The sequence below is a fragment of the Dipteris shenzhenensis genome, chromosome 32, assembly GCF_047967505.1.
Source record: "Dipteris shenzhenensis isolate YYH24624 ecotype China chromosome 32, Dip_SZ_1.0, whole genome shotgun sequence".
Lineage (NCBI taxonomy): Eukaryota > Viridiplantae > Streptophyta > Polypodiopsida > Gleicheniales > Dipteridaceae > Dipteris > Dipteris shenzhenensis.
In genome coordinates this window covers 15,371,166-15,385,185 of record NC_141627.1, presented here as the reverse complement: position 1 = coordinate 15,385,185, position 14,020 = coordinate 15,371,166, and the positions used below count along the sequence as shown (strand labels likewise).

General features: G+C 40.8%; 1 protein-coding gene across 1 annotated transcript; it reads right to left on the bottom strand.

Moving 5' to 3' along the window:
• Positions 1-2,179: 2,179 nt before the first annotated feature.
• On the bottom strand, positions 2,180-10,055 carry LOC147880344 (Ubiquitin-like superfamily protein). The gene is made up of 6 exons (XM_087371076.1): positions 9,871-10,055; positions 9,614-9,683; positions 4,889-4,974; positions 4,591-4,730; positions 4,262-4,472; positions 2,180-3,065 (listed from the first exon to the last, which is right to left on the bottom strand). Exons 1-6 carry the CDS (start codon positions 10,036-10,038, stop codon positions 2,871-2,873), a joined length of 870 nt encoding a protein of 289 aa, XP_087227202.1. The 5' UTR covers positions 10,039-10,055; the 3' UTR covers positions 2,180-2,870.
• Between the last annotated feature and the right edge of the window lie 3,965 nt (positions 10,056-14,020).

The following is a 14,020-nucleotide window of genomic DNA, read 5'->3' as shown; positions in this document are numbered from 1 at the left end:
ATCGTTTTCTTCAGGAGGCGTGCGTGTCAAGGTTGTGCTCAATTGGGAGAGGGGGTGCGCCTCCAAATGGTATGCAAGATAGCAGCTACGAATATTCAGTGGTGAATAAGGTAATCCAAAAGTATATTGGGTGGGAGAAAAAATGACCTGTGGGCGGTGTTATTATGTGTAGAGGTTTAAAGCAACGAAATCTTCACACGTTCCATGGGATACTCGGGTATTGCTTGAAAGACTATAGGATGCCTCACTTTGAATCCATTCCAAAAATGTCAGTGCTGAGGGTATGCGTACGTTACGGTGCTGATGAGGTAAAGAATTGTATTTGCTTGACTAACACGAATATATTTGGTTGCACCTACATGTTTTGGAAGTACAAACTTGGTTGCAGGATTGGTATCTAGTTTTCTACCTGCTTGCTAAAGTTGTTGCAATCCGGGAATCACTATCCCCCTGCTTGTTGTCACTATCCCCCTGCTTGTTGGGTAACGCCATTCCAACGTTGGGGAATGGATGCCAGTAGGGTACAGTGCTTGTGGAAAGCGATTATTTATCCGAGTTCTTTGTTTGCTAATTACATTTCGTCTATTTTCTTTGCTATGGATTCAAAGGCCGATAGACCACATGCAGACGAACATATAAATGAAGTACTTCCAACTGCTTTGATGTATTTTCAACTCAACCCTCAGCCATTCTCTCCATTGACGATGAAGACTCACAACGTTGTAGACGTTCCTGAGAAATGCATCGATTCGAGTGAATCGACGAAGAAGGCATCATTCAAAAGCGGTTCTTTTGTCAAGCGTCCCGAGAAGAAAATTGATACGAACCCTACACCCATGGAGACTAGCAACAATGAAAATATTATCCCTAAATACATTTCCATTGTAACAAAATCTAAAGGAATACATATTGGTTAGATAGCAAATCGTCTTGTTGAAGAAAAAAAATATGAATGTTGTACTTGGGTATGAAGGCCATGTACTGTTCGGTTGATAAATAAAGAATCATTTTTTCAAATGAAGTTGTGGCAGATCCATTATAACAAACGCAATGGAAAAAATATTGATCGTGTGAGAGTTATAAATTTTTGAAGTTCGCGACTTTAAAAATTCGTAACTCACACATCAAGAATTTTGCCAACGTGTTTGTCATAACACATCATTATTTTTTAGAAAAAGCCACACCTTCATTTCAAAAAAAGCTTCTTTATTTGACAACCAAACAATACATAGCTATTTATTTTTATACCCATTACAACATTCAGAACTGTTATTTCAAAAAGACAACTTGCTAAATCTAACCAATATGTATTCCTTTAAATCATGTCGCAATAGGAATATATTTAAGGATAACATTTTCACTATCACTAGCCTTCACGAGCATAGGATTCATATCAATCTTCTTCCTAAGACACGTGACAAAAGAAACCCTTAAGTTCCATAACAATGAAGTTACAATAAATTTGCATCGTGACATGTGTCCTTCACATGACCCTAAATTGAGCCATTGACTTATTATGAACAAAGTTGGTGTAGATCCTTTGGCTACCCTTAAGAAATCCTTACATACTAATGGGGTCGCAAGATCATTTATATAATTTCCACAACTAAGCCAAACACCATATTGGAGTGAAGCTTCATTGTTGTGTGCTTTGCTCACTAATTACATAAGAATTTCAACTTGAGCTTTTTAACAATTTGTCCTCTTTCATACGAAGGGCACGTTTTACATGAACTTACCACATTAGTAAGTGAGAGATATCATGTGGTATTTTCCAAAGGGAAAAATACTACCAAACCAAAAGGTTTTACATCAAATGTTTAAGGTCTCTATTTGTGTAATTAGCAATTGGTGGGAGATATTGAATTCACTTGAATATGGATGATGATCTCTAGAAGTTATGCATGCCATGATATACATCAGCGCACAATTTTTTTATCCTTTACAAATCGTAAGGCGATAAAAGGATTCTATCTAGAGCTTGGAGCCATGAAGATACAAGTCCAAGATCGTTTGTAAGCCAAAACAACCCATTTTCAACTTGATTTTAAAGCTAGTATTCCCAAAAAGACAACATAGAGTTCGTGGATGCTAAATGTGTCATGCTCACGGTTAAAAATAAGAAAAGTGTAACATAAAAATAACCCCGTTTTCCTTGTATAGCTAAAGAGTACATTGTTGCAAGTCAAAAAGTAGATCCCATATTTACAAATTTCCACTCTCTAAACTCTTTGAGAGATTCAAATATTACATGCCCCGCAATTAGTAAGACAAACAAGGTGCCACTGCAATAAGTGAGAAGGGAAGAAAGCTAAGATAATGACTCAATTCCATAAGAGGCTACAGGAAACCTTGGCACATGTATCATTATCGAGTACAATTGACAATAGCATCTCTTTGGTGCACATGTGCAATTCGGTATGGTGTGGGTATCGGGTGTCACATGACCTTTTAAAGAGTGAGATCATCAGAAATGTTGCAAACATGACCCTTCAGAGAGCCTAAGGGAGTGTGGGTGTGGGTATGACAGGAGCTTTGAGAGAGTCACCACTGGAAAGTAGCAAACATGAACTTTCCCTTTAAGAATCAATTGTTTTTCATGTCCACTTTAACATTGCAGAGTCCAAAGTTAAAAGTGATGTCGCTAGGATCCTCAGACTTTTCCTTGCTTTCCTAGCAGAAGAAAAAACCTTGCACCTTAAAAAAAGGATCTCCTCATGACAGTCCAAATCTAATCGTGCAAAAATCTGCACTTTACATAAACCATTTATCTAGATAACCAAATTAGTCAAAGCCAAAATGCCATGCATTTGATGCCCGAAAAGTTCATCCATTGCTTCGATTGAATTCAGCTACCATGGATCTTTTTTTTACTGTACACTGGGACGACACTTTTCTAGACAAGTTCTCAACTTCACTTCAATGATGTCTTCATTTTCTATACCCAATCCATTTGGCGTGTCACCCCCAGCAATTTGTTCACCATCAAAAGAAAAAACCAATTGCTCTGGTGACTTCGAGATTGAGTCCGCATACATCAGGAAGAGCTTCTCAAACTTGTCATCCTGCAGTCATGAAAACTGTATTTGAGATATGAACAAGAAATCTGTTTATCTTTTAAAACTTTGTTAATTGTCAGAACTTGGTAGTATATGTCTTGAAGGTCAGAGAAATTTCAAGTACATGCTGTCTTCATTTCAAGATCAAGTCGTCTGATACGGAAAATTGTGCAATTTTAGCGACCTGGTTGTGATCCATCTGGATATATTTTTCACTGAACAAGACTGGAGGCTGTTCAAGGAAGTTGAATGGATGCCTTATTATTGGTGTACTCATCAAATGATGGTGCCTTTGCAGAGGACCAGAAGCTGGCCAGGATCCCAAAATTGGAGCACAACATGCCATCACACTAGTTGAGACGGCCGGTTGCTTCAGTGGAGACCAGCCAGTTGATCCCACCCTGCAGAATATCTAGGTCAATCCAAGACACTGCATAGACCTTTCAAAGGAATAACCTCAAACTAATGAATGGGAGCCAGGGGGAGTAGCAAATAGATCTGCGAACGAAAATAGCAAGGTAGTGCAATGTAAAAATCAGATGATTCAGCTGTGTCCCAAACCAGGGCACCAACTTTTCACAATCCAGGGCACAGTATCACACAAACTATATCACACTCCCTCCTAGGGCACAGCCCAAATAACTTATTACTTCCTGAGAAGGCATGCAACAGAGGAGCAAACTACCCTGGTGAACATAGTATTGCTCCCTGGAAGCTGTTCAATTGATCCACAGCTCAGAGTTGTAAAACTAGATCTAAGGAGATGCCTTGGTATTCTTCGAGACCCCTAATAAAGTTGGATCCTGTCTTTTGCAAATTGATGTACATTGAAGGCTAGTGCTTCAGCTACCACAGTCGAGTAGGAAGGCCATATTTTGAAGGGCCTGATAGGAGTCAGAATTTCAACAATTCCTTGCAGGGTTTTGAGGAACATGCATACCTTGCATGGCATATCGAATAAATATCTTAGTCCTGTGGTCGCTCTACCCTTGGCCTTTCAATCTCAATAGAGTGATACTTATTCGAAAATTTACACAACACGCTCTTTATGCCTTGATTGCTAGCTAGATTTTGCAACAGCCAACTTTGGAATCAACCCTAGTCTTTTTACTTGTGTTTTCATCAAAATAGATATCCCCCTTTTTAAGGAAAAGTGGGTGAAGGAAACAATCTCTAGAGGAAATCATCAGTTGTCAAATTACCGCATATATTCTGAAAGCTTTGCAAGCACCATCCTTATTCTGAATGGAAACCAGTACTTTCTCACGTTTGTCAGAGGACAACTTTTGTATGCAATCTGGAGTTAAATCAGCTTGTCCTGATGTGAGTACATGCTCTCTGTTATTTTCTTTTAGCTTTTTCAAAGCTGCTTCAGAAGCAGCAGTAAGGAACATTAGCTCCTCTCTCTTTTGTCTGCAAAAATCCAGAACACAGAACATAGACGTATAAACCTTAAATGAATAGATTATTGATAGCGAAAATTCTTAAGAATGATCTAAGCGCCACAGAAGGACATTAAGCATGGAAAAACCTTAATTCAAGAAAGGTTGGGTCCTCCAAAATTTTTGCTTCGATAGATAGTTTGGAAGATTTTGGTGGGGGTGGCAGCCAATCACAATCATCCTCAGCTTCTTTATCGCTTCCCTTGCCCGATGGGGTGTTTGAGTCCAACTGCAATGTAATTCTGCTATGTTAGCTTAATTTGAAGCCAGGATGGCTCCTTGATCTGTCAGACAACAATGAAACAAAGAAAAAATGCAAGTCTCGCATTTATCATTTTCCTGATTTCTATAAACAGCAAGAGATTTAAAATAAATTTTGAGGAATACCGATGGCAAAATACTACTTCTTGCCCGTTTGGTAGAACTTTGCCAAGTCTTGCCATCAATAACCATAACATCCTCATCAGAATCATCTGGCAAAATTTCAATATGATACTTAATGCAGAATCCAAAACGTATGAAGCACTCCAGCAACAAATGTATCCATCACATGTGGCTAAAATAAATACAGATTATAGAATTTACATAGGAAAATTGAAGGAATGCTGACCCCCAAGAACGAGAATGCTAATCCAAGGGAGGAATGCCAAGGTAAAAGGTAGGATTCAGGAAACACAGGAACACGAATGACAATACATCATATATAAAGACACAAAGGATGCAAAAACTTCACTGACATTTCATATAGATCACTGAAAATGAGGTAGAGATGGTGAATACCCAAAAAGACCAGCCTTTATACCCAAACCTCCTAGTGGAAAAAGAAAATTTCTTGGACACAGCCTAAGAATTTTCAAGGTGAAAATACTTATTCCTCAAACGTGAAGATTTTGATAAAGCAAAGCAAGAGAATATGTTTCACACATATGGGTAAGGACATCCCACTTGGAACTGCCCCAAAAAGCCAAAAGTGGAGACTATTACTTCTAATAAACGTCAGCAAAAGCAAGTGCATGTAGAAGAGGATGGTGACAAGAAGGTTTGGGACATCATGATACATGTTCGAGGTGGAATCCAAGATTGAAGGGAAGACTGATGCCCTAGTTTTCAAATTATGCATCTTGGTAAGACTAGAAGGGAATGGCTCTATAGACTAGGACATATTTAACAAGAGTGTTTCCTTACTAATAATTTCATCATGTTTAAAAAAGAGAACAGGGTCTTTCAAGATTCATGATATACCAAACTCGAAATCTCAAACGACTTTTGCATCAAGACAAACGCCAAGTACATATTTGTACGTTTTTCCTTATGACAGTACTTCTGTTTATCACGCTATTGAAAAGAGAGAACCTTTTCTGAAAATCCGTAGCAATTACCATATAGCAGTGCTATACTATCACTTAGCACGTAGCAGTTATAGCAGTGCTATACTATCACTTAGCACTGCAATGTATAGCACATAGCAGTTATAGCAGTGCTATACTATCACTTACCACTGCTATGTATAGCACATAGCTGTTAGAAGTGTTACACTACCACTTAGCACTGCTATGGATAGCGCGTAGCACTAAGTATAGCACATACCTGTTAGAAGTGCAACACTATCACTTAGCACTGCTATGGATAGCACGTAGCACTAAGTATAGCAGTGCTATACTATCCCTAGATTGATTATTGCTTGAGTTTTAAGGATGTTATTCCTACTGATTGCACAATGGTTCACCTTGGGAAAATTGCCCTTAAATTTCATCTGTGGTGAAGACTATTAATTTAGAGGAACTGCAAATACTCCTATGCACGATTAGATCGTAAAATCACTAATTAATATGCTAAACTAGTTGTTATGATGGCAGGCCAGCTCAAGAAAAAGGGCTAAAGAAAAAGTTGTAAAAAACTTAAGTGGCTATAGTTACAGCTCCTATCCTGCAAAGAGTGGAACCCAATGAACCATTCGTGGTTGATAACACACAACAAAATTACTCAGCATATGAGGATGAGGAATATGCTGTAGTGTATGGTTGAAAAGAGTGGAAAGTGCTATTTATATGGTGCCAATTTATCCTACTTGATCAAAAAAGTATGAAATGGATTTGTAACTAAGGAAAGAAAACCTCAATGGGTTGTGTTACTAAAGAATATGATTTCCAGCTAAGGTATCTGAGAGTTTTCCTAGTTTCTACAAACTCCCCTTAGTCAACCACATGCAGACTAGTGCACATCTAGGCTAACCCTAGGTTTCAGTTTGGGTTAAATCCCAGTTGTCTACCCTGAGTTATGGATTACCAAGGCCAGGATGAAATGTTCGTTCTAGGTTTAAGTAAATGTGAATGGGTAGATGGGTTAAATTCAAAAGAAGATTTAACTTTTGATTTATTAAATTATTATTAATTATTCCCTAATTATTTTACCATACTTACGTTAGCCTAATTATTGAAATCATAAGACAAAGAGCTCTTTTTCGGTTTATTATGCTTATCATAGCTTTCTTTAAATTTTCTTCACTTTTCTCATTTAGAAATGACGACTGTCAGTCGTGGAGATCTTGCTCTCTCTTGCTCGAGCCAGCCAGTATCACTCTCTTGCTCCCTTGCCAATGCATGCATGCTACCACCAACTGCTCCAACATCCATTGCAATTGTTCCTAGCCTTCTACTATAAATCTAGGGACCTATTCTACTAGTTACAGGCACACCTATGATCCAGTACCCTTCTTCCCTAAGTCACCTAATTCTCACTCCTACGTGCCTGCTCATGCTCCAATGATCACCCTTTTGCTGATCATCCCTTACACCTGATTGTGTTTGCTTCTCGAGCAATCTCTGCCTTTCTGAGCCTCTATAGACTATACCTGCCCCTTAACTTTTAGGAGCCCTCTGCATCACTTCTAGTTCACAACTATTTGCACTTCTGCTGTCAGCATTGACAGTTTAGTAGCATGTCTGGACTTAGGATTAGTCACCTCTAGAAGGACCTCGTCCATACAAAATGCGGTGTCGCTATTTCTCTATTCTACTCTCAACCCTCTCTCTCTTTGTATGGACTTTGAGTTTTATTGTTATTCCATTAAATGGCTATTTTATTTGTAAGTGTTGATCGGGTTTAAATTTTTGGAAATACACACTTGCATATGCACAATTCTGAAAAAATCAGAGCTTGCTTTCTTTCCATGAGATTTTAGCTTTGATTGGCCTTAGCAATGTAGGTTTAGGTCAGCCTAGACTTCAACAATTTGTGGTTGTGAATTTGCACGTGAGAATCTGTGTTCCTAAATCTCCAACATGTTACATGGTAAACACAAAGACTAAGTAGGCCAAAGAACCTATGCGACCACGCATCTGAAAATAAATAAGAAGAAGAGCTGTCTATCACAGCCCCCCATAAAACTACTGCTACACTAGAATCAGCAACAACATGAAATGAAAGAAACCTCTCTAGATCTACACCAAGTGACCTTGAGTACAAAGGGTGCAACACACCTCTGATCTTGGTAGTTAATGACTCTATTGAGGTCGGTATATCTATGGGTGAAGAGACAGTGATACCTCCCATGGATCTCATAGTATTTGGGGTATCGCATCGATACATACTCTGCAAGTGGCAGATGAAGCATCCAGGCCTTCCCTGCGGCGAGAAGGGACTACCCCCACTACATGGGTACACAAGTGTGGGGATTAGGAATGGTCTTTTGCATATGTCAATAAATCCATTTCCTCCCTGCTTGAGCTCTGTCTGTGCATAACTTCCCTCACTCCCACCCACGCAGGATCCCTTCACTCCTCATCTTTCACCCACAGGATTCCCTCCCGTACCCGTGGGACACCTTTCCCCCTGCCCAATGCCTGCTGGTAATCTATCGTGCTGTGTCTGATCGTGGCTGCTGTTTCTGATCATGTGGACCCTTGTTGTCTGTGGGACCTGTTGCGTGGGCACGAGAGCAGTGAGTACCATTCTTATTTTGGGCTCTGTCGACAGGAGCAGTGGGCACCATTTCTAATTGTGGGCAGAGGCCAGGTGTGGGCCCACTAGAGCCAACTCTCTGGGCTCTGGTGTGTGCCTCAGTATACCTTCCCCTGGAAATTCTCGGCAAAGTTGCTTGGTAAGGAACACAAAGTTCTCTTCCAGAAAGCAAATGACAAAGCAATGGTAGTCGCGCGGGCTGCATAGCCCTATTTGAGGAGAGCAGACTTCAAGCTGCTCGAAGGTCTGGTGGGGCAGCATCTTCTATTCATTAAACCTCTGACAAAAAGCATTCCAAAATTGTTAGTGAAAGCTCAGTATTGTGGATGAACATCCTCCTTTTAAGCTGCAATCCTGAAATTCTTGTACCCCTTCTAAGGCCAGTCGCAACCTGTGCATTATGTAGAGGTTCGACAATGTGGACATTAAAAGCTTCTTGCCCTGACCAATCTGGTTCCTTTCAGTCCACTTTCTGATTGGATTTCAACAGTCCAATTTCTGATTATTGACCTTGATTTCCATTGGCCAACCCCCTAGGAAACGTGCTCACAGGATCTAGAAAAATTAATGATTTCTCCTGAGATGATTCATCTAGTCCCTGGACTAACGTCCTCTCAATTCCAACACCAACATTTTGATTTGGCATCCCTTGATTAGGCCCATCTGCCTGCTCCTATAGTGTACGACTCGGGTTCACACAACAAATCAAACAAAAGAGAGCTTTTCCCCCAAATTGGTCTCTAAGGAAATTGGAAGTGGGTGCTTTTGGGTGGGTGGGTGCGTGTGGTGGGGGGGCAGGGGAGTGTCTCAATCGTATGTATAAAATCATCTCCACACATGAGCTTGATTTTTAAATCGAATTCACGCACACAACACTCTTATTATGATATCATCCTTTACAGGGTGCCTACCTAAGGTTTAAAGATTTGAAAAATCTAGATGCCGCTGGATCTAACAGGGTAGCCCACCGAAAAGATGCGAAACGGCTCCGGGTAGTATCAATGCACAAAACTTAGAGAGGTGGGTTCTAGTGCGCTTGAAAATGTGAAAGTCAGTAAATCGACGTTACACTCACTATAGAAAATCGATGTTAACACTCACTCGAGACTACGACGCGAACAACAGATTTCTGCATAAGTCTAGGCTGTATACCATCCGATGGAGGCCGACAGACCCTTTGATAGTCGAATAAAGGTTCGAACTCATCGTCGTCGTCTTCAATCTGGATCTCAACATGTTTTTGTCAACAACCCTGAGTTAATGCTGACGCAAAGGCAGAGAGAATTTCCCAACGCAATCAGTACCTAGGAACCCCCTCGCCGTCCACAAAAGACACAGTTGATGATTGCAGCTACTGACAAACTTCCAAAAATTTCAGAGACAAAAGTAATGATTGAAGCTTTTCGAACCTCGTGGACCTCCATGTGACTCGCAAAGAAGGTGAATGGGGACTGCCCACGATGCCAAAATTCGTGAAGCCCACGATGAACAAATTCGCAAGATACAAATAGAAAGGCGTGGTGTAGTAGTAAGCTCGCTGAGATTAAGTATATGATGATGATGAAGGTTCTACGCATTGAAATAGATTGAATTTGACTTTGGCCTTTCCTCCATTAGTTTGAGTATTGAATTTGACTTTATCCTTTCCTCCAATAGCTGCCCACCACGTTCAAATGTGCCCACCACGTTCAAAAAATGGGTATTTGAATTAACGCAACAGGGTGGGAGGTGTCAATTAAGGGATTAGCCTCCAAGGCTTTGGTCTAATGGTTTGACTGTTGGGCTGCCAACCCTCAAGTCATGGGTTCAAGTCTTGGAGGCTGGGGCATGGAGTCATAGCTTGTGGTTGGGTGCGTGTGTGTGGTGTGTGTGAGTGCCACAACTATGGACCCATTGCCCACCGGTCCAGGGCGAGGTGCCCCTCGATAGGACCACGGGTGCGTGAGTGTGGTGTGGGTGTGTTCAAAAAAAAACCCCAAAAAAAAAGGGGGGGGGCAGGTGTCAATTAAGGGATGAACCTAAGCATTACAAACAAAATTAGATGCATTACCAGTAGCATTCAAGAAGGGGGCATTCCAGATGTTTCGTGGTCCTCCAATCATTGCCTTGCTACCTCCATCTCTCCCTTGTAGATATCTCGCTCTTTCAGTCTGAGTCCAGCTGCCTTCCTCTCTCTCTCTCTCTCTCTCTCTCTCTCTCTCTCACCCATCATCATCTACCGCTCGACAAAAGTTGCATTGCAGGTTACCCATTTTGACTGTGGAGGCCTTTGTGTCACTATCCAACTCCATCACAATGTCTGCGATGGCAATTCCATGGCTCACTTGATGAAAGCATGGGCCGAAATCATCCTCCATCCTTATCTATTGCTCTCTCTTACAAGCCAAACAACCTTCGTCTCCCGCCTTCAAGCATCTGAGTGTCAAATGACCAAGCCACACTTGCCAAGCAGCTGGCCTGCCAGTCCTAAATGGGAAGGCAAGCAAGGACAAAAATGCAGCTTCAACTGCCTTAGAAACATTGCAAAATGGAGATAAATGAAGCGTAGAAACATTCAAATAGTCGTCTTTGGGTCCCTGTTGTTCAAGATGCAACAGCCACTCGGGGGGTCGTAGTTGCCCATTAGAGAGAATGAGACAAGGGCGTAGGGTAGAGCTAGGGAGAGGCAGGGCAAAGGGCGAGTGGCAAGATAATAGATTAAAGCTTAGGTTAATTTTGAGATTAGGGAAAGGCAATTCAAATTAGTTAATTGAATTCATAGGAGTGAAATAGGAGTCAATCCCATAGGAGAGGTGGATAACAAGGAGGGAGGAGGGAGGCAAAGCTGTATGGGAATTTTGTGGGCAATGTTGCTGTGGGTTTGAAGTGAATCAGAGTTGTGAGGTGAGAGCTGTGAATTTTTTAAGTCGGAGGACCCATTAGTTTGAGTATTGAAAACTTGACTTTATCCTTTCCTCCATTAGTGTGAGTATTGAAATCTTGACTTTATCCTTTCCTCCATTAGTTTGAGTATTGAAATCTTTACTATACCGCAGGTCGCCCACTACACACTCAAGTTTCCAAAGACCCTGCCACACCACCCACCCTGCCAACCTCCAAACATCATGGGACCATGCGTCGATCTGCTCTGACAAAGTGGAATTATGCATGCCCTCGCTAGATGGCCAAAAAAAAGTTTCGCCTACTGCTGCGAGCCGCGTTGAGTGGTGGTTTGACCCAGGCCACCTTGACACAGACTATTCCCTCTAACCACTACACCAATCAAGCTCCGAGTAATTAAGTGCCGGTCCCCTCCATAAAACTTGACCGTCGGATTGTGTGAACCAACACACCCAGTGGCCCTCCCTCCTATTTCATTTTGTCTCCATGGTAGGGCAGGTGGTGTGAACCCACCTTGAGTGTTGCCTCAATTGGCCAATGGAACTTTCAGTGTTTTGATATTGTAAAAGTTGATTATCAGTGTGAATAATGATTTCAGTGGTGGCCTTCCTAGGAAAGAACAACCCTAATGGCATAAGTACTTCAACCTCAAAGGCTGTGTTAGCAATACCTTGCAAGGCTGCACTCTACTGAGAATTTTGCAAAAAAGTGTCCTCCCAATAGATTTTGGACACCCATGCCTTGATTAAGTACTTTCTATTCTCATCAACATCATCCTTCTCTGTCAATAATACTCCAGAGCTCAATAAAAGCTAAAAATTTTGAAGTAATGAAGAGTGTTGTCGAGCTTTTTTTTCACTCACACACCCACCCACACACATGCATACACATAGAGTTTGCAGATCGCTTTGTGTCTATGCAAGAGGTCGCATTATAGCACTCAAACTTTCCAATGGTTCTACGCACGGGCTTCTATCACAGGTGCTGCAAAGTAATCATCCATTTATCTTCACGATCATTCGTGTTTATCAGAACCTAAGGCATTGCTCACGAGTACTTGTACTCGCTTGTTGTAGTCTCAAGAAATCTGAGAATTGGAGGGAAAGTCAACTTGCTCTTGAATGTAGGCCATTTCTTTTGTTGTTCTCTCTCAAGACAAGTGTCACTTTCGTAAAGCTCCCAAAATGGAGGTTTTAAAAAGAAAGAGGAATATCTCCCTCTCTCTCTCTCTCTCTCTAGACACCTTTCACGTCCTTAAAGCTCCCAAAAATGAGGTTTTACAAAGAAATAACAAGCAATAAAGGAAGAATTAATAACATGATTGACCATAACTTTGTATTTATGAAAACACATGCATACATGGAAATGTGGATATGTACAATCATGTTGTGCCTATCAACAAGCGGGTCCCATACTAGTAGGTTCAATTTGACTTAACCTTGTGCATAATTCCTCCATTAGTTTGAGTATTGAAATAAATTCAATTTGATTTATCCTTAATCAATAACTTAAGGAAAAAAGTTTTTTCTTGAGGTGAACCAAATGCAAGCAATCACTTATGCAGGTGAACACCTAAACCACCTCTCAACATAAGCCATGGGCAGCATGCCTCCAGTAGTTGGCCGTGTGTGTGAAAGGGGGTGTGGGAGGAAACTAAGGAAAAAAGCACTTGAAAATGCCTTTATTTTTAAATTTAGAATTTGAATTTATTTCTTATGTGAAAAGCTAGAGTAGCCAATTAATCTAAGGTCAAAGGGAAAGCTCCAGAATATTTTTACAAATGGATGACTTTAAGGGTTTTTAATCCTTATCCTCATAAACAAGAGGGGATTGGAAGCCCTCCTCTCATAAATAGAGGGAACTCCTCATAATCACTTTCCTCTTTGGCCCTCCCCTCCTCTCATAAATAGAGGGAACTTCTCATTAATCAATTTCCTCTTTGGCCCTACCCTCCTCTCTTTCCCAATAATTAATACATTTTTGAATTCTTTTCCATTGGGGGGACCAATTCAATTGAACCTATAAATCTAAAAATATGCAAGGTTTATGCAATGTGAAGCACCACACAAGAGGGTGGAGAGAGAGAGAGAGAGAGAGAGAGCGAGAGAGAGAGAGAGAGAGAGCTAGAGCAACATGGGCGAGCACATGCAAGAGAGTTGGAGAAGAGAGCACTTGATGATATGATATCACTCTACAAATAGCTTACAATGTTACATGGCTATATGACTAGACCCAGCATGTCTAGCATCTTTCTTGTATTCCATCACCTAGACCCACCATGTCTAGCATCTTTCTTGTATTCCATCACCTACTTTATGTATGATCCTACCTATTTGGGTGCTTGTTAAATGAGGCATTGCAACTTTTTGGATGCTTGGTCTTGTATTTTTTCTTTTTATTAGATATTAGTGAGTAATGTGGGAATAAAATGTGTTAAGTGGTTGTGTACACTAGCATCGTAGAGTGTTGTACTTAAAGATGATCTAAGCAATGAGGTGTGCTACAACCTTGCTAAACTTAGTAAAGCCTACATAAGGCTCAAGTTGATAATAATCAGATGTGCTTTTCTACAACTCCTTATCAAATCCCTTAATGTAATACTGTTTGTGGCTATCTCCCTATTTTCTCTAAGTGATCGGTAATAGGTGCCCACGTCGTTCAAAAAATGGGTATTTGAAT